At 32.6% G+C, this 21250-nt stretch overlaps 3 protein-coding genes across 10 annotated transcripts; 1 reads left to right on the top strand and 2 right to left on the bottom strand.

Moving 5' to 3' along the window:
* Positions 1 to 2004: 2004 nt before the first annotated feature.
* Positions 2005 to 5041, top strand: LOC142620378 (putative polygalacturonase At3g15720). Its single transcript, XM_075793754.1, has 9 exons — positions 2005 to 2136; positions 2615 to 2749; positions 3281 to 3418; positions 3556 to 3579; positions 3831 to 4038; positions 4148 to 4229; positions 4391 to 4499; positions 4605 to 4721; positions 4811 to 5041. The coding sequence occupies exons 1-9, from the start codon at positions 2005 to 2007 to the stop codon at positions 5039 to 5041; spliced, it is 1176 nt and encodes a 391-aa protein (XP_075649869.1).
* A 2373-nt stretch (positions 5042 to 7414) lies between these two features.
* Positions 7415 to 10515, bottom strand: LOC142618381 (cell division cycle 20.2, cofactor of APC complex-like). The gene is made up of 5 exons (XM_075791299.1): positions 10143 to 10515; positions 9243 to 9515; positions 8561 to 8830; positions 7879 to 8460; positions 7415 to 7783 (listed from the first exon to the last, which is right to left on the bottom strand). The coding sequence occupies exons 1-5, from the start codon at positions 10248 to 10250 to the stop codon at positions 7643 to 7645; spliced, it is 1374 nt and encodes a 457-aa protein (XP_075647414.1). The 5' UTR covers positions 10251 to 10515; the 3' UTR covers positions 7415 to 7642.
* Positions 10516 to 17412: 6897 nt separating this feature from the next.
* On the bottom strand, positions 17413 to 20793 carry LOC142618404 (gluconokinase). Of its 8 annotated transcripts, none has more exons than XM_075791332.1 (6): positions 20415 to 20784; positions 19120 to 19233; positions 18797 to 18933; positions 18594 to 18636; positions 18058 to 18137; positions 17413 to 17972 (listed from the first exon to the last, which is right to left on the bottom strand). In XM_075791332.1, exons 3-6 carry the CDS (start codon positions 18813 to 18815, stop codon positions 17536 to 17538), a joined length of 579 nt encoding a protein of 192 aa, XP_075647447.1. In that variant the 5' UTR covers positions 18816 to 18933; positions 19120 to 19233; positions 20415 to 20784; the 3' UTR covers positions 17413 to 17535. The 8 variants fall into 8 exon arrangements, with proteins under 8 accessions (XP_075647447.1, XP_075647448.1, XP_075647445.1 ...); XM_075791333.1 differs by having other exon boundaries at positions 18797 to 19010; positions 19115 to 19233; positions 20586 to 20766; XM_075791330.1 differs by having other exon boundaries at positions 18797 to 19010; positions 20586 to 20766.
* Between the last annotated feature and the right edge of the window lie 457 nt (positions 20794 to 21250).

Below are 21250 nucleotides of genomic sequence, written 5' to 3'. Positions count from 1 at the left end.
TGCAACGACAAACACGTAACTGCAACGAAAATATCGTTGCAATAATTTAGTATAAATTATTTCATAGTTAATACAAAATGAATTAATTATCTTTTACAATAAAGATATCATTGCAGTAATTTAATCTGGCTTATTTTGTTCAGTTATTTGCAATTTATTACAATAAGTTTCGTGAAATAATAGCTTATACTTGCAAGATATTTGAAATAGTAAATTGTTTATTGCAATAGTATATATATCATTGCATCAAAGTTATTATTAAAATATTTGGAGTGTATTGCAACAAAAATTTTTGTTGCATAAACCTATTACTTCAAATTTTATTATAACATCTTATATCAACTATTACAATGACTCTAATGCTATTGTAATGATTTTTTTCGTTACAATAAACATTTTTTCTTGTAGTGATACATACATGATTAAGGTATTAATGGATTTTTATCACCACTACGTTTTGCAAATTGCCAAATTAGGACAATTTCAAATTACAATACCAAATCAAGGTTGATCGTTCCATGTTTTGTCCCTCAAAAAAAAAAAATAAAGGTTGATCATAAAAAGGGTTAATGCAATTCTAGCTCTCCCTCTTTCCTTTTTTGGAGTAACGCTTGATTCTAGCATCCAGTTGCACTAAGATATTAAACTAAAATTAATTGAAACTTTGTTGGGGTAAAAGATAGAAAAATATGAAGAAAAACTAGATCGACATTCACATTCTTGAATTTTCAGGAAACGTTTGTGCATTAGATTCAGATCCTCTAGATTTCTTAGAGTATTCTACCAAATAGATTTCTTTAAATCTTAACCATTCTTTAATAATTTAATGGTCTAGATTTAGCCATATCAGCATTCCACTAACAATAATCTTAAAATAATGTTGCAAACAAAATAAGACCATTAGATCATTAAATAGTGGTTAGGAGTTAAAAAACTCTATGGTAAAGTACCCTAGAAAATCTAGAGGATTTGAATCCTTTGTGCATTACCATATAACATACATAATCCTGCCAAACCATGGCAAACCAGCAGCTAACTTCTTAAACTGCACTTAAATTTCAATAGCACCTCAAAAACTTAACATATATAATATAATAATGATACAATCACAAACTATTTTACAACATTTTTACAAACTGTTGATATGGCCGACTTTTTATTGGTTTTCATCTAAACCCACCATTAATATCACTTTTTCATTTACTAATAACCATTTACCACATCAGCAGTTTGTAAAATATTTTGTATCTCTAGCATTATTCTATATAATATCTAACTTTTTATTGGTTTTCATCTAAGCCTACCATTAATATCACTTTTTCATTTACTAATAACCATTCACCACATCAGCAGTTTGTAAAATATTTTGTATTTCTAACATTATTCTATATAATATTCAACTTAATTAGTTACCATAAACATAAACAAATACTTCATCCGTCTCACTTAGTTTGTCATCTATTTCATTTTAAGATGTCCCAAAATATTGTCTGTTTCTAATAATAAAAGTCATTAATTTACTAATGTTCCTATTATACCCCTATTTAATTTTCAAAACTACTCCATTTGAAAAGAAAATCAACTTTATTTATGGGTAGTTTTGGAAACTAATACATTTTTAAAAGTTAGACAAAACAATAAATGATGTTCTCTTAAAAAGTTTGACTTTTCAAACAGGACAATTAAATGGGACGAAGGGAGTATTAAAATAGGAATCTCAATGGAAAATTCAGGATCTATTTATGCTAATAATGAAAATGAGATTTTAAGGGATGTGAATAATAACGGTAAACGATTTCTAGCCCTAAAAAAATGTGAAAGCTCCATTCATTTGGCCATTTGCATGACTTATTTCCATTAGTGGTACACTGCTACCACACTATTTATACCTCTCTTGCACTTCCTTCTCCCATACCTCGACTTACTACAATTTCTATCAATATATTCCTTCCTCTCTTTCACTCTTCAAACTCTATTATAATTGTTGTGTCTTAGTTTTTAAAGATGAAAGCTGCAATCCTCACTTTGTTTCTTATCTTCATGATTGCTTCACCATGCTTATGTAATGATCTTGGCAAAGTTTTTAACGTTATTTCTTATGGTGCTGTTGGAAATGGCAAAACAGATGATACCCAAGTATGATTTTTCTTCCCTTTTCAATCAAAGTACAATTTTTATCACTCTTTTTGTTTGCTCTTGTTTTGTGTGAATATTTTCCCTTGTCTTTTTTATAGTTCCTCTTTCACTTGATGGTAAATTATTGAGTATTCATATAGTACAATAATATTATGCTTTTTCTTGTCACATGAATGATGAATCGCACTATAAGTTTGATTAATGATAAGCACTATTATATGAGAGAATAGAGTACAGTATTGTTGTACTCTTATTTTCTACTTGTAATCTATTTATTTAAGGGCAAAATTTGGTTACAAATTTAGTTTTAGTCATAGGTTACGACTTCATAAATTAATATTTAAAAGAAAATGATTTCTTTTAAGACAGAATTCTCAATCCAAAATATGTTTATGGATTTTTTTTATTAACAAATATTAAAGAAAATTTCTTCTAATAGAAATGACATATTACTAAATAAATTTGTGGCAACTGATAGGCTTTTGCAAAAGCTTGGGAGGCTGTGTGTAACGCAAATGGCATCACAAGCCTCATTATACCAAAAGGAAAGATATTCTTGCTGAATCCCGTCCAGTTCAAAGGTCCTTGCAAGGCCACCAAAGTTCTTGTGCAGGTATTATCAATTTTACATGAGTTTTCAATTTATTTTATTGACGATGAACTCAAATTAATTATTAATGATTTATTGGGGAAATAACAGAAAGGAAAGCCAATTATAAAATTTGATATATTTTTTATTTTTGTTTTTGTTATTCTAACATATAAAGAAAATCTGATTAAAAAAATATCATTTTATTTTTGTTTTTGTCTATATATTACTCTTCTTATTATACATATAATCAATATACTTTTTTTTTATGTATCAAAATTCATTATAATAATTCATTAGAATAATAAAGAAAATGTTTCATATTTTCTCAATGCATTACAAGGTTCAAAAGTCAAAATCTTTTTTCCTTTTAAGTCAAAACCTATAAAAGGAAAACGAAGTTAAGGGAATATAAAGGGGACAAAAAGGGAAAAAATAAGAAGAATATTATTATTATCTTTCAAAAAAAATATTAGAAAAAAATGCTAATTAATCAAACTTCAAATGCTTTATGAAATAATAAGCATATTAGTTATTGTTCCTATTATTTTTCAGGTTGGTGGGACTATTGTAGCATCAACAAACCTAAAAACATGGACTGACAATGAGAAGTGGATTCATTTTGAAACTGTAGATGGTCTTGTTATTAACGGGGGTGGACAAATTGATGGCCAAGGAAGTGTTTGGTGGAATGCTTGCAGTGACGAGGTCCAAATTAAATTAATAGCATTTCATCTATATATTTAGATTGATTTTAATCAATTTTTCTTTTATTCTTTAAGTTTCTACTCATCAATCTAACACTGGGTTTCAAACCCTGTTTTTTTCAGAAGCATTGTGATGATCGACCCACGGTAAGTTGACTCTTTCCCAAATCAGAGACAATATTATGGAAAATATTGTGTTATGCTAAACTAAATGGGAAATATTGAGCCTAAAGGCAAATTTTGTAGTCATGAAATATGTAACATAAAAAGAATTATAGCTAAATTTTTTGTCTTTCTTTCTATACAAGTTATTAACATGATTGCGATTTTATAAAGTCTCAATTTGCAAGGCATTCTGACCAAAAATCAAAATTGCAAACCGTTTGATGATGTTGCAGGCTCTTCACTTTCACAACTGCAATGGCCTTCAGCTAAGCAATTTGAGGCATCTCAATAGTCAAAGAAATCACATAAGCATTAGTGGCTGCAAGGGAGTTAAAATCAATAATCTTCGTATTTCTGCACCTGAAGATAGCCCAAACACCGATGGTATTGACATTTCTACCTCAAGCAATATCGAAGTCCTAAACACTGTGATGGAAACTGGTAAATTAAATCATTTTAAAATATCTTTTAATGAATTTTTCATTAAATTAAGTTGATCTCAATGGTGGTACAAAATTTAGCTGATTGGCAATTGCTTCTGTTCCATTAGGTGATGATTGTATTGCTATCAACGGTGGGTCATCATATATTAATATCTCTGGTGTTGCATGTGGGCCAGGCCACGGTATTAGGTGTGTTTGGTTTCCCATTTTCTTTCATGCTTATAAATAAGAGACAAAAATCAATTAGCCATAGAACATTCAACTTCAGATTCCTACTGTTTTTCCATGGCATGATGAACTTTCTTTCTGATCAAATACTGGTTTCTCTCTCTGTTTGTCATTGTATGCAGCATTGGCAGCCTTGGAAAAAATGGAGCTTTTGACACCGTAGAAGAAGTACATGTGAGCAATTGCACTTTTAAAGGAACCCAAAATGCAGCAAGAATCAAGACATGGCAGGTAAATGAGGGAAATGAAAACCTTATTTCATCAATAATATACTAACAAATTTTTAATGTAATTAATGGAGGTTTTTTTTGCTTTTGTTGTTTTTTACTATTGTAGGGTGGAAAAGGGTATGCTAGGAAGATCTCTTATGAGAATATCCAAATTATAAATTCTCAAAACCCTATCATTATTGACCAAAACTACAACCCTAATTCTCTGAACGCCAATGCACAGGTACAAAAAAATTATAAAAAATTAAACTTTTTTATTATTCTTTGTTTAAATCAATGTAATGGTGATTCAAATGATTATATTGAATGCAGTCAGCAGTGAAGATTAGCGACGTGAAATTCATAAATGTGAATGGAACTTCGGTTGATGAGATAGCCATTGATCTAGTTTGCAGCGATCACATCGGTTGCACCAACATTGTGTTGAATGATATTAATATAAAATCGGCTATTCCAGGGAAGCAGACTATTTCTCGCTGCAACAATGCTCATGGATCAACCTTGTCACCTTGCACTCCTATTGTTCCATGCCTATCTCACTGATTTTTAGCTTATGATTGTGGTGGCTACGTGCTGTCTACCCAACAGAGCTAAAAACCAAAGCCCTGCAAAGATCTAAACCCCTAGATGTTAAGGAATAGACAAAAAAAAAAAAAAACCAGCAAATAGTTTGCCGCAGAAATGAATGTAGTAAGAATAAAACCTTGGTCTTGCTCCATTTTAGGGTGGCTAATCTCTTATGAATTGTAAACCCGCCAATTAATGCAAGCATTAGTTTTTAGAATTGCCTGATTTTGATGATTCATATTACGGAGTTTGTTAATCAATTACTTGCATGTTGAAAACCAAAATTTTGTAGTTGATGCAGTATTTATTATAAAAATCCTCTTGTGCATAAAATTTTTAAAATAAATAAATAAAGAAAGAAGCAGGTGATTACCATTGCCATATTAGAATAAAGGTAGTCAGTGCTTGAGGAGCTAATTGATAAGATGACTGATAAAAAAGCTGAGACTGACTCGAGTTGATGGCTTTTTAAATTTTGGGCAGTGTTTATTGCACAGTGTTTGCAAATACATAATGCCAAAAATACACTAAAAAGGTGACTTTATTACACTAAAATAGTCATGTTTTCAGTATATTTTCCCTTTTATTTTTCCTTATCTGTTTCCTCACCTGATTGGATCTCTAGCAAAGCACTCGCCTTAACACACTGTAGAATAACTTCCCATCAAAATTTTCTCTCTCAACTTTATTACAATCAAAATACATCTTGTGGCTATTGGACCGGTAATCTTGGGCTTCTATATTGGGCAAAACTTAGAAAGGCTCTCTGAGGTGTTCTTAGTTGTTGTACTTCAGATTTTCCGATTGAATTCAACCAAAATTTGATATTCATTCGTTATGTTGTTAACACCATCCATCATATTTATGGGTAATTATTGAGTATTCTCGAAATGTTATAAATGCGTTCTTTTCCCTCTCACATAACTGTAAGTCTCACTAATTAAATATATAGTGGGACTCACAATTCATGTGAAAATAAAGAGTACACATTATGGTAATATTCAATAATTTTTTCATATTTATTATCTTTAACATTTTCCATGGTTTATGGTCAAGATAAACAAAATGGTTGAATTCAATTGGGGCACACCTAGCAACTAGAAATTGTATATATATTTTATCCTCTACAAAATAAAATTGAATATATTACATATGATCAATCACATAGGGAATAGAAAGATTTATATTTTTAAGCTTACCCCTCCAATTAAAATTCAAATAAGATTTTCATTATTTAATAATCTACCATAATTAAAATTTGGGCTGTATTCATCGTGTTTGTATCATGTGTGCCTAATGATTTGTAAAACAATTTTGTAACATGTCTTATTATATAAGAGCATTAAAACTATTAACATCGTACACTATGAGTTAAACTTTATTACCAACTTTTTAATAAAATCAAAATACTATTCCAATTAGAATTCAATATTAAAAGTTTCAAGGAATTTAAAAGGAGTTTCATGATTTATTTTAATTGTTTTATGATTTATTGTAATTTTTAATTTTTTTTTCCTTTTATAACAAGTTGGCCTTATACAAAGTGTGTTGTCATGTAACTTAAAGTAAATTTTTTTTTTTCTACTATCATTTTTATTCAATTTTTATTATATTATTGAAATATCCGTCATTGTTTATATATGATTCTTGATTAGCAATTCATCACACGTACATAATACTTATGTACTATAACTTCTACCATTTTTTTACATTTCATTCATTTGGATTTGGAAGTTACTCACAGTTGCAAAGTTGCTTTATAATGTGCCCTCTACATAAATTTTTCATTTCTACTATTCTTGTGCTTGTGTGAACTCCAAAAATGGACATCTGTAGATTATAGAGCTATTGGATGCCTAATATATTAATTTTGTAAGAGCTATTAGCAGGTGTCCTTTAATTTTAGAATTTTAAGGTGTTATTATGTCCTGTAGTGCCTGTTCTCTCAGCAATTTTGGCTTTGGCACCAGCAAGGAATGACAATTGAGAAGCAAAAAAGCATTGCTGGTGATTTTTTTTTTTTTTTTAAGTAATAAAAATTTTATGACTATTGCGAGGCTTGTGATCCCCTATTCTCCTCCCCATTTGATCTCTATCACTTCTATTTCCATCAGCAAATATTGCTTTATGGCCAAGAACACACTCAAACTCTTCCTAAAAATTATAAATAAAAAAAATAAAAAAAAAATAAAAAAGAAGTAAAGAAACTGTGAGTAATCAACAAATGAACAAACCTTTTGAAATGAATTTTTCTCATTCATAAAAAAATTAAAAGAAAAGAAATTAAATTACAAGCTAAAAAATACAAATAATCAACAAAGATTGAAAAAAAAAAAGGGTGGACAAAGATTGAGGCAAAAGTTTCCACTAAGAAAAATTAGGAGAATACAACACAAAACTTTCTCGAGTTGAGAGTAATCATTTACCCATAATACCAAGTATGTTACTATCTTTACACATTCAGCAAAAAAGTAAAACTTTACATCTCTATCTTTCTTCAAACAAACAAACAAACAAAAAAAGTAAAATTTAATTCGGATTGGCGTTTTGCCTTGTCCCTGTTGTTGAGTAATTTCTCTATCGGATACGATTTACATGGGAAAAGGGCTCGGGGTTTGCTTTTGGAGCAGGTTTTGCTGCTTGGGGGGCTCCAAAGACATTCCAGAATTTAAGTGTTTCATCTGCTGCTGCTGATGCCACTGTGCAACCATCTGGGCTCTGCATTATAAGGTGAAAAACAAGTTAAGCCATGAAGAAACAAAAAAATATCAAGGAGATGAAGAAATTTTCCTTGTCAAGTTCATATAATATACCTGAGCCATAAACAGAACTCTGGAAGTATGACCAGTGAGCTCAGCCATCTTCACCATTGATGGATATTTCCAGAGAGTAAGCTGGTTCTGAGTAAAACCATGAGAGCTAAGCAGCTCTCTCTCATTCTTGTTCCACAATAATGAACAAACCTGAGAGCCAGTGTCCACAGAATTCAAGCATGCACCAGTATGAGTATTCCAAAACTTTATGCACCTATCACCTCCACCTCCACCAGAGGCTAGCAAATTGCTCTGGAAAGGACACCAAGCAAGAGCTTTCACTGCAGATGTGTGATCTTCAAGCCTGTGAGCCCATTGCGTTGGTGAATTTGAAGATGCCGTTGATCTGTCCCATATGAATAGTAGATTATCATTTCCTCCACTTGCCAATTGCTGGCCTGAGGGTGACCATTTCAGCCCGCAAACCTCTTGCTCGTGACCTCTGTAGGTTTCGACAATATGCGATCTGACTCTTACATCATTGTTAATGATCAGACTGTCCATTCCTCCAGTGGTAAGGATGTGATTGTTCCATGCCAGTGATCCAACTCTCAATCTGTGGCCACCTTTCAAAGTTCTTAGCTGCAGAAAGAAGATTTACACAGTAAGCCAAAAAGCATTAGCAAAAAATTATAAAATAGAATTCAGAAAAACAAGGATGAACAATGAAGAATTAAGGTACCTGTTTGTTAGATGTTGAATCCCACAACTGTACTTCAGAGTTGTTCAAGCCAATGGCAATGTGCTGGCCATCAGGAGCCCAGCTAACACTTGTAATCGGGCCATTTTCTTCATCAACAGTGACAAGTTCTGAAGTAGAACCATTAGAAGCATCCCAAAGATAAACTGTATTTCCAAGAGCAATTGCAAGAACATTGCAGCTTCCCCAATCCAGTAAATTTAAGTAGTAATCGTCCACAAGGTCAGGGGCATCTAATGTCCTCTCAGAAGTCTGCATAACCAAACAAAAGAAACCAACTATTTAGAACATTTATAAGGCAAAGATAAACAAAATCAAAATTTCACGGGATACAAAATTATACAAATGGAACCAGAACACTGCTCCATTCCCCAAATTCATTCATATGACACTATAATGAAACCCAAAAATAATTATCAATACTGATACCATACAATGCAGACTAGATATTACATGAGCATTCAAGGAACATTTTCCAACCAAGAAGATGTGTCATCCTCTAAATAAAACCTTGAGCATATCAAAGGTGTGTGAAGTACTATAACATGTAAATTAAATTAAGATAACTTAATATCCTAATGTCTTGTCCTCTAAATATATAACCAAGTCCATAAACTTTTTTACCACAAAAGAATAAAATGCAAGACTAGAATCATAGACCCACCTGAGGAATGCTTCGCTTGGGCTTGGTGGGCTTATCCTGCTGCTGAGAAGAGAAGAAATGAGGTGGGAACAACTCGACAGGAGCAGGGGGCTTGTTCTTGAAAGCGAGAATTCGAGTCCGGTTCATGTTGAAGGTCTCTGCCAGATGCTTCCTGTAGGCCTCTCTGGAGGGTGAGCTTGCAGGTGGGTTCTCTTTGCCTTTCCTCCCTTCCATCAGCATATAGTGCGCGTAATCAAAATCAATTGCTGATCGGTTTGGAATAAATCTATCCAACTGTTTGTGAACAACAAAGGTAAATTACATCAGAATACCACAGTAGAAAACACTTACAATATTTCAAAAAACTAATGAAGAAAACTGACATTGGTTTCAGATTTCAAGCACCCAAAAAACAGGAATATGATATTTAACATAAAAGAAAAAGGACATTTTGAATGTCAACTTTTCAAATAAAAACCCTAAAAATAATTTCATTGAAATTGAAACATAGGGGGAGAAGAAAACCCAAAAATTCCCAATTCCATGAATCCTAATTTCAAATGTCAAATAGTAGAAAATGTGATTCAATTAATAACAAGAAAGCACCAACAGTGGAAATAAATAGGTAAAACTGTGAAGCGAAGAATAAGAGATGCAATCAATACTGAAATTGGTTTCAGATTTTAAGTTATTAGATCACATATCCCTGAAAGTTATTAGATCACATATCCCTGAAAAGAGAAAGGAAGAACAGTTTGAAATTTAGGGAAAAAATTGAAATCCCCAATTCCGAAAAACCCTAATTTCAAATCTCAAAATTGCAAAAAACTCATTTGAAGAAACGAAATTAATTACAAGAAGGCACCGAAAATAGACAATTGGAATCAAAAGGGTAAAGCAGTAAAAAGCACAAGAAATTACGTTTTCTTTGGAACTCTTTTTCTGGTGAAATTGGTCGCGAAGAGGCCACCGAGACTGTGCGTTCAAGTATGAACTTGATGAAGAAGAATTCACTGATCCTGCATCCATAACTCTAACACAAACAACAACAATATATATATATAGAGATACAAAAAAGAAACTACAGAGAGAGAGCCTACAAAAAAAATACTATTAGTAACAGTTAGAAATTAAAGAAATCAAAGAATCAAAAGCCTGTAAAACAAAGGGTTAGATCAAAAACAACAAAATAGTATAAAAAGAAAGAGTTTTGATGAAGAGAGCTTGTTGTTGTTGTGAATATTTTGAGCGCTTGTGAACAAGAAGTAGATCTTGAGAGAGAGAGAGAGAGAGAGAGAGAGAAATTGTGAGGGTGGTGAGAGGAATGAGAGGGTTTATATAGTGAGAACTACTGATGAGGATTATTAGGGTTTTGTTCTGTTCTTTGTCTAATTTCAGTAATTTATCTAGGTTTTTGGAAAGTTGCTTCCAACGGCTATATTTCCCGAGAGAGAGCCGTTGTAATTTCGTGTTGACGAAAATAACCCTCCCAATCTGGGTTTTACATATACTGTTTCAGTTTTATTTTGGTAATTCCAACCGTTTATCCAAATAAATAAATAAATATTGTTTCAGTTTTCTATACGATCCGCCGCTGAGGGTAACTGCGTAAGGGGCCATGGTTTTTTTCTTTTCTTTTTTTTTGGGGGGAGGGGGGGGGGGGGTTAGGACCTTTAGGTCCAGGTCATAGGTTAATTAAAAATGCTATAATGTAATTATTGCATATAAACAGGGGTTAGATATATAATTATCTATTTATACTTTTATTCAAATTTACATGTACAGTGTGTATAATAATAAAAAATTTAAAATGTGTGTCCTAATTTAAATGTCTCAAAAAAAATTATGAAATTTTTTTTTTTTTTTTTGGCTCTGTAAATAGTGAAACTACTTTTTTTTTTTTTTTAATAATGGAGGAAAGAAGGCGAGGTAATGTTCATAATTTACAGTGGATTTCAAATTTGTTTAATGGCCTTTAAAATGAGGAAAATGCTAGAGATATAATTCTGATATAGTGAGTGATTATTATTACATAAAAATGAAGAAAATTTTTGATAATTTATTGGGCTAGTATATATTGTTGTAGATTTTTGATAATTTTGATAATATATTTATGATATAGTGAGTGATTATTGGGCTAGTATATATTGTTTTAGATTTTAAATCTACAAATTTTTTAATGGCCTTTAAAATGAGGAAAATGCTAGAGATATATTTTTGATATAATGAGTGATTATTGGTAAATAAAAAGTGATATAATAATAGGCCCAAATGTGAACCAATAATAATTAATACCTCAACAGTTTTTAAAAATGTTGTAGAAAAGTTTGTAATTATAACATTACTCTAAAAAGAATCAATAATAGTGTTAAGAGGAGCAAAATGTAATTTTATAGAACAAAATTTCTAAAATTAATGCATACATATATAGTAACATGCTTGGGCAACGTATGCCTCTGTCCCTGTTTGCAATAACGGTTGCATATGATATCGCTCTCACAATGATTAAGTCATTTACTTGTGGGGTTCACTTCCATATAAGAAAAATGTTAGATTCACCCATTAGGCCGTTACACCAAAAAAAAAAAGAATATATTGAAGAAACTAATGGGTAACATGAACCATGATGAGATTTTTGAGAATGTGTGGACCATCAGAGCAAATTGATGAATAACAATAGATAATAGAAACATCTCTTCAATTTTCTCATCAAAGCATTGACAGAATAGATGGTTTTTCAAGTGTGTAGAGAGATTCCATAAAGGTAAAATAAGAAAATTCATAATGAGTTCATGAAGAAACTACTTAATGTTGATAATAGATCCAAGATTGAAAATACTCGTATTTGAGAATTACAACCTTACTCAATGTCTTTTTATGGGAAGTGAATTTTAACAAATTTACCATTGAATTATATTTTCTTCTTATATCCTCCATACTTGCAAAATTTCTGAAAAATTAAAGATCAATAGCTACGTTATCAATAAATTATTTAAAGGCATTTTTAGTCCTTACATTTTGCACTTTTTCCATTCTAGTCCCTATATTTTTTTTTACCACTTTTAGTTCCTAAACCAATTAACGCGTGATATTTAAGTCCTTACCGTCAGCCCCAACTAACAGGAAAAGTTGAGGTGGCAGATGGAACACCCTATTAGCTGACGTAGCGATTAAAATATTTATTAAAAAATATTATTTGGCATTTTTATATGCCACATCAGCATTTTAATATTTATAAAAAGCCATGTCAGACAATTTAAATCAAAAAAAAAATTAATTAAAAAAAAATTAAACTCAATACCCAGAAAAATTAAACTCAATCCTAGGACTTCTCAAACCCAGAAAAATTAAACTCAAATCAACCACTCCACAGATCTCAATCCCAAGACCCACGGCAAGCTGATACCCACAGCCCCACAAACCCAGGTCCACCCACAACACCACGACCCCATGCTGATGTCCACTATGACAACCCAAAATCTCAGATCGACCACCACCAAAACCCAAATCGCAACCTACACGTCACGCTCCACAGATCTCAATCTCAAGACCCACGGCGAGCTGCTACCCACGGCCCCACGAACCCAGTCCACCCACAGCACCACGACCCCATGTTGATGTCCACCGTGACAACCCAAAATCTCAGATCGACCACCACCAAAACCCAAATCGCAACCTACATGTCACGCTCCTCAAAACCCAGACCCAAATCAATCATGCTCTTCCTCCAGAAATCAAAACCCAAACCCATAGATTGGCTTCGCCGGCAACTAATCAAAGATGTTGGAGGTGGGTATGGCTTCGCCGGCATGAGGGAGATTTTTGCCTTGGTGGATTGGGTACATGCAGAGCTCGAAGTGGGCGAAGGTGAGAGAAGAGAAGAGAAGAAAAGGGAGAAAACTCACCGGACTAGTGTCGGAGTGTGGGGTGGAGCTGTGTCGAAGTGTGGGTGGACGTCGAACCTTCGACAAAGTGTGGGGTGGAGTTGCGTCTCTCTGTCGTCGATGCATGGGGGTGGAGTTGAGGTGAGCTTGAGGATGAGTTTCGGGGTGTGTGAGGAGTGTGTGAGAGAAGTGTGTGAGGAGTGACCAATCCGGAAATCTATTGAAGTTAAAATGGAAAGGGAAATTCATTTATGGTTTGGTTTGGTTTCTTGGATTTATTTCTTATTTTTCTAGATTTGATGGAGTAGATTTGGTTGCTAGATTTGGATTTGGGAGTTGCTAGAGATTGGTTTATTTCATGGATTTTGGAAGAACACGAAGAACAACTTCAGTTCTTACAAAAAAATAATGGTTGAGTTTAATTTGAGTTCTTTAGGTCTTGGGATTGAGATATGTGGAGTGGTTGATTTGAGTTTAATTTTTCTATGTTTGAGAAGTTCTGGAATTGATTTTAATTTTTCTGGGTCTTGGGATTGAGTTTAATTTTGTTTTTTAATTTATTTTGTTTTTTGGTTTAAATGGTCTGACATGGCTTTTTATAAAAAAGTAAAATGCTGATGTGGCATATAAAAATGCCAAATAATATTTTAATCGCCACGTCAGCGCCACATCAACTAATAGGGTGTTCCGTCTGCCACCTCAGCTTTTCCCGTTAGTTGGTTGATGGTAAGGACTTAAATGTCACGCGTTAATTGGCTTAAGGATTAAAAGTGGTAAAAATAAAATATAGGGTCCAAAATGGAAAAAGTGTAAAAATGTAGGAACTAAAAGTGCATTTACGTCTTATTTAAATTGAAATTTTTTTTGTTTAAAATTATGCATAAAATATAATCTTATAAATCATAGAGTAAATAATATCTGATTGGTACAAAATTTGAAATGTGTATTAAAAGCGTAAAGAATATGCAATACAACGGTTAGATTTTTGAAATATTTAGTAATGTTAATGATATTGAGTAAAATTGTAGCCTTATACTACAACTAATTTTGTAATTAAACTTTGTCCTAATTGAAATTTGTATAATCAAGAGAAAAACTATTCATAGTCAATGCAAAATTTTACTAAGAAAGAGCGAAAGGTTGCTTGCATTTAAGTGAACTATAAGCCATTTTTTTGAACCAGCAATGCCCTCCCCCACCTCTCTTCCCATCTATCGTACGTAAGTCGTAACTCTTCCCTGGTTTTAAATTTGTAATTGTCTCACGTATACTAGTGTCCAAACTCCAAACTCTTTCATATTTCCACTTTTCATGTAGTGGAAAAGTATGCTGTTATATAAAATAAAACAATAATTTGTCAAATATAAATAATAAAAGAAAAAATTATATTTTTTTGGAACATAGCCTTATTGTTGATTTGCAAAAGTATTTAAATCTCGAAAAGTCCTAGAACATGATGATGGTATGGCATTAGAATTACATAGATCCTGTATCCCACCGCCACTTTATTATATGCGTGGTGTATCTAAACTTTTCGAGTTCAACTTAATTATGTTTTGGTTCTTTGAGAAGAACAAGTTCTCTTATGTTTAGGATTTTCCTGCCAGAGTACTGTCGGTTCATATATATATATATATATATATATATATATATATATATATATATATATATATATAGTTGAGAGTTGAGACACACAACTATGGCTGCCTTAAGCTTATACTACATCCTCGTCTCCCTAGTCTTAATTAGCAAACCCCGGACTTTATTTTGCACAGCCACAATGCATGGCCTCCACAGTAGAAACCTTCACGTACCCTTGTTTCCAATCCCTGATGATGATCAACCCCAAAACCCTATCTTCCCCTTAACCCCATCTACCCTCAACCCACCACCACCCTCTCTCCAAACTTATACCACCCAACCCCTAAACCAAAACCCCCTGAACACTCACATCCTTCTGTTCCCATCGCTGATATTGTACTCATCTCTCTACTCTCCTTCTTCATCCTTGTTTGCGCGGCTTTTGGGATCTATTATTGTCTCTACAAATTGCGTTACTACAAATCAAACGACGGTGAAATATCCTCCCCTGAATCATCGAACAGCAGCCAAAAAAGACTGCAATATGTGTATGGTGATGGTGATGACCATGATCATGATCATGTGAGTTTGCCTAATATTGGAAACTCTGAGTTACAAGAAGTAATCTCTCCAAAGCTCCGACCACTCCCACCACTTGCTCACAGGGATAATAGTGTTATTGCATTAGCAGAAGAAGAAGAACATGAAAAACTGCAGTTTTACTCTCCAGCTACTACTTTGACAAATATTCTTACCCCTCCAAGAAATTTTGGAGCCAGGACAGCTGAGGATTCTGCAGAAGGCTCAAAAAGATCACCTGAATTTAGTTCTGCACCTTCTTCACCATCGTAGTCAATTTAACAATCAGCCAATTTCTGTGGTTAGGCTTTGTTGATACTGCTGTGAGGTTTGTAAATTTTGGGCACAAGTAGCTTTTCTGGGATGTTTTTTTTTCTTAATAGCTTTGGCCCTTAGAATTTCGAATCATAGTTTATTGATATGATGATATCTTTGTTGAGAAAGTGATTGAATTAGCAATATTTATTATGAGGTGTTCTGTTCAAATTCTCTCTTCCTCGTACCAAACAAGATGGGCCATTATTTGATGACTTCATACGTCATATATTGAAATTTGTAAGAGAACAATAGAAGAGGTATATGTCATGTAATTAATACCTTTATATATATATATATATATATATATGGCTTAATGATTTAATTACAGGTTATGTCAATATGATGAATACAGATGTTGTGACTTACAATTCTTACTATTTTTTACTCTCCCTTTAATTAGGAGGGTGTTACTTGAATTCTTAAATTTTGAAGATATTAAGGCCCAATGCTTGAACATGTTGTAACTAATCTAAAGATATCAATGACTTATTTGTGGTAAAAGTAAACTTAATCCTATTTATAACAAACTTAGTAGTAATATAAACAAAAGTAATCCCAAAATTAGTCTATGAATTGAGTTACTCTCTTAACTCCCAAACTTGCTAAATATCAATAGCTTTTGTTATGGACATAGGCCGTCCCTGTTAACTTCTATTTTCTTTCTCTTTTCACTTTTTTCCCTCCTCTCTCTCATACTCTCATCAATTCTAACATAAAATCAAAGCCAAATCCCCTATCTGGTTCTCCAAAGGTAGACAACTCGTTTATGTACCTCACCATGACTTTGTCTCTAGTCAATGTCTTCCATCTTCAGCGACAATATCCTTAGTTGCTCTCCTGTCAAACCCGTGCAGCTTTCCTTTAGTTGTTGGTTTTGTTGTTCTTTAACCACTATCCATCGCTAACCCCTGCTAACCCTAGTGTATGTCTCACATATGCCATCATCGAGCAATTGTTCCTTTGTCAATGTTACCTAGGCCAACAGTGCAGCCATTCAGCCACGGTAGCAGTCCTCTGGTCACAAGTGCAACCTTCCTGCACCACAGTAGCTGTCTTTCAGCCTTCATCCATCGCTGATTGTCATTGTTTGCTGTCAAAGTAATTGTCTTGCACTTTCCACACTACATCATACCCAATTCATTCCGAGTTCTATCAAATCTTTCATGGTCACAGATTCCTTCACCATTTCACATTCCAAACTCGAGGCGTCTTCAAACTTCCAACTTGATTTTGAGGGACGACATTAGAGATATTGAGTTTTGAGCTCTTTATCACTAGTTTAGATTCAATGTACTAGCTGCTAGGACTTGTAGTACACTGTACAAGCAACGTAATTTTAATCCTACTTGTAGCGCAAGTAAAGTAATCTTATGGTTAGTCTATGGTTAGCCAATTTATCCACCAATTACATAAATAATGACTCCTAACTTGATTTTAAAACTCCATTTGATTGATGGGACAAAGAAACTAAAAGGAAACTAGAAGTTACTTTCTATTGTTCACTAACTGTCTTCTTGCAACAAATACATTTCATCAAGGGAAAGTTTAGCCTATTTTCCTTAGGTCAAACAACAACATGAAAACTAGCCTACCTCTGTTTATATTTCCCTTCACTCTTCTTGAATAAGATTTCCCCACAAAAATATCTTGTCATTTCACACAGCTAACATTCTGAGGTTGCAACTGTCACATCCATATTATGAGAGAGAAACTGACAATTATAAAATTCAAAGGAGTAAAGAAAATAGTAAATTTCTTTTTTTAAAGAATTTCTGCTAATGTATTAGGAGTTCAGGCTTAGCCCTAAGTCAGTTTTTTTCATACCAAACTTGACAGGGAATATAATCATCTTTTGTTCAGAATATAATGGTGAGAGTTTAATAAATTCCCAGAATTACTTTCTGAGATACTAAACATAGCTGAAGCACCAATTTAATTGCTGAATAAACTGGTTACAAATTCTTACGGTCCTGAGCTACTTTTGACGAAAAAATCCAGGTGTATATGGTACTTACAATGGTCTGCGGATTTAGAGTAGCATCTACTTTAAATATTCCTTCAGATTCATCGATCTGAAGCAAGTCTAACTGAGATTGCAAAAGCTTAGCTGGCATGAAATGCTTTCCTTCTGCAGCTCTGTTCTCTAAACGAGCAGCAAGCACCTCTGCCTTAGCATCCAATAAAACAAACTTTACCTCACTGGCACAGCGTCCTAGTTCATAATTTGGGCCTGCAGATCTGAGAATATTTCTGTATTGCTTCTGGAGAGCAGAACACCCAAGAATCACAATTTTTTTGTTAGCTAAGCTCTCTTGTAAGGCATCACGTAGTGTTTCAAGCCATGGAATCCGATCTTCATCTGAAAGAGGGATCCCTTTGCGCATCTTTTCTGTTAAGTTGAACAAGTGAAAATGCTGAAAAGTATAAAACAGATTATAGTTTTTATCCAATAGAAAATAAGTTTATATAAATACCTTTATTTGAAAGTGGATGATAATCATCAGCATCAAGAAAGCTGCAATTAATAACTTTTGCCAGCATCTCACCTATGGTGCTGTTGAACCACACATTCAAATAAATGAATACAAAAAGAAACTACAATATGAATATTAGAAAAATCAAAGAGAATTGTAAAGAGCATAGGAAAGGAAAACTGGCGTGAAGTAGAAATTAGGGCATACACCAGTACATTTGTGTGCAACTGAATTAATGGAATCAAAATGAATTCTTCAAAAATCTCTATTCAACCATCAAGAAAATTAATGACCTGAATTTATTAAGTAATGTTACTTGAAAACCAAAATGCATGTGATAAAAGTGATTTAACAGGGCAATTAGATCCTTTAAATGTGTAGGTTTGCTGTGCTTCTTAAGATGATTTTACAAGTACAAACCTTATAGAATTTCCTGGGATATCTAGATCTAGTCTTCATTTAAAATAAAAGCAATGATGATATACAAAGGATTTTATTGTGAAATATATAGATGCCAGATGAGGGTTAAGACTTACGATTTCCCAGCGCCACTGACACCCATAATCACAACAGCTATTCCTATTGAAATAAATAGAAAAAACGATTAGAAAATCAATAGATAAAATCTACAAAGCAACATATCAAAGAAAGAAAAAGGAATGATGTTTGGTTTGGAGATAAAAATAGAGTTCATATTAAGCAGCAACCAATTAGGAAAAAGAATGTTGAGTAAAATTACCTTTGAGACTGGAATCCATATTTAGACCAAGAAGCAGATTATCTATGAAGCCTTAGCTGATAAAAAATTTTACACCTTTAAAAGTGAGAAGTGAGACTGATCCTTCCACTAAATAAGGCATGACGGATTCCCCTGCACTGCATTGCAATGAGAGGAATTATATAAAATTCAACTTCAGAATCATTTATTCTACAAGACAGCTCATGCTTTTGTCCTACACACAAAAAACAAATACGTTTTTCCGTCAAAATAAAATAAGGCAACAACTTAAATAGGAAAATAAGGCAACAACTTAAATAGGATAATGCCAAGTGTTACCGTACAAATCAATCAAGTAGCTATCTATGTACATTCAAATGCAACAAAAATTTGAGCTATTCAGAGTGCTGTAACTGCTAAGTGACTCACGCCCATTCCCAGTAGCAGCCAAACTCAATCTACATCATTGATAGGATAAAATTAGGCCAACTGCCATAAGTTTGATGGCAATAATTAATTTATGCACCAATAGTAATGATGTTTCCATTATCAGGGAGACAATCTCTGTTATCAAGTCCCAGAAAAGAAAAGGCAAAGATGTTATCTGAAATTTCAAAGCTAAAACTTGCACTATAAAATGTGATTTTTTTTTTCAAATGCTGCAGATGGGTCAGATAGCCATCAGACAAAGCAATTGTTTTCTAGAATCTAAATTACTAATCCAGCGCACCAAAAGAAATAAAAATTAAAAAAATATTAGTTCAAGTCTGATTATATATCAATGTATACAAATACAATAAGGGTAAATCTGAGTTCAGCATTTACGATTTTGGCTTTAACCTTAAGTAATAAGTATCATATATTATAAATAGCTTTGTTGTCCTCGTTCACATATATAGATAAGATACGCACAATGCTTCAACCATATGAATATAGGTAATACTAATAAAATCAATCAGAACCCCCCAGATTCAAATGCAATCCAATGTAACACAAGTTTACTAGTTCATAATCAAGCACTGGCTACTTCAAAGTAATTAGGACATATTCAATTGCATTTGGATCCTGATTTAAACCATTGACAACCCTCTTCATAAAATTATTTAGAGAAGAACATGGACACTGACTTTTCTCATATTTCACATTTGCTCATCCATAAACACAACCATCTGATAAACCAACATTCAAGACATTTCAGATATTCATGTAGACTTCAGATTTTTTAAATTTCAAACATGAGCTTTCCAAAGCAGTATTACCAGCACCTGCTAGAACAGATTATTAAACCACCAAGTTAACAATACAAGTATACAATCCCAGAACCTGTAAAATGCAATTCCTCACGTATCAAAGGAGCATCACCAACCAACCAAATTTATTTATAACTTAGAATAGAAACCACCCAAAAAATCATAAAATTGAAGAAGAAAAAAAAAAGTCAAAGACTATTACAAAGATTGAATTAGCACAACCCAATTGATCCTTCAGACATGCAATGGATTAAACACTATACAATGAAACATATTTCATGACATACCATAATAAGTTGTCCTTCCGTGCCACTAATAATAATGATACATAAAAAGTGCTAAATGGAAAAATAAAAAAAAAAAATAAAAATTGAGTTAATCATGCACACCTGAGCTGAACAATTAAAACGAATGAGCAAATACCCAGATCGGTAGGAAATTTAAAGAAGAAGGAGAGCAAATTTCCAAGGATTGAAAGATTACTTTTTTTGTTTTTTAGAAAGAAGGATTGAAAGATTACTGGTCAAAGCAATGGTAGTTGAATAATTGAATTAAACAACCTTAGTCTGAAACCGCATCCAACGTTGTTGACCAAATCTAATGGAAGGATGGTCTGACACGGCACTATTGCGATTTTTAAATCGGGAATTTTCTTCTTCTTTCTTTTTTTTAAGATTTCCAAATATTGCGTCTTGAAATCGCAACTCAACCTAAAAGCACGTCTGAAAAAGCACAGCTTGAAAAAGTTGAATCAAACCCATGATACAAGACACGAGCATGGCGACCGCTTGATAGTTTTTATAACAACTAGCATGTATCTAAAGATATAAAGATATAACAACTAGCATGTATAAAATTAAACAAAATTTTTATTATAAAGATATAAATAATTAGTTAAATTAATTTTTTTTTAAAAGTATGTAACACATGCATTCATGCATATATATATATATATATATATATATAGATACATTTAAAATTAAACACAATTTATATTATAAAATATAAATAATTAGTCAAATTATTTTTTTTTAAAAGTAAATGTAATTAGTCATACATTAAAATTCTTACCTAAATTTAATACTATTTATGATCATTTTTCTTCTAATTTTTAATAAGATAGAACGTGCAGTAATTATTGTTATGTGGTGATTTTTTTTTTTTATTGAGAAACATGTGGTGATTTTTATTGAGTATATGTAAATGTTTTTTTTTTAATTTTATA

The sequence above is a fragment of the Castanea sativa genome, chromosome 12, assembly GCF_040712315.1.
Source record: "Castanea sativa cultivar Marrone di Chiusa Pesio chromosome 12, ASM4071231v1".
Lineage (NCBI taxonomy): Eukaryota > Viridiplantae > Streptophyta > Magnoliopsida > Fagales > Fagaceae > Castanea > Castanea sativa.
The sequence above is the reverse complement of the archived record's forward strand: the minus strand, read 5'-3'. Positions and strand labels throughout refer to the sequence as shown.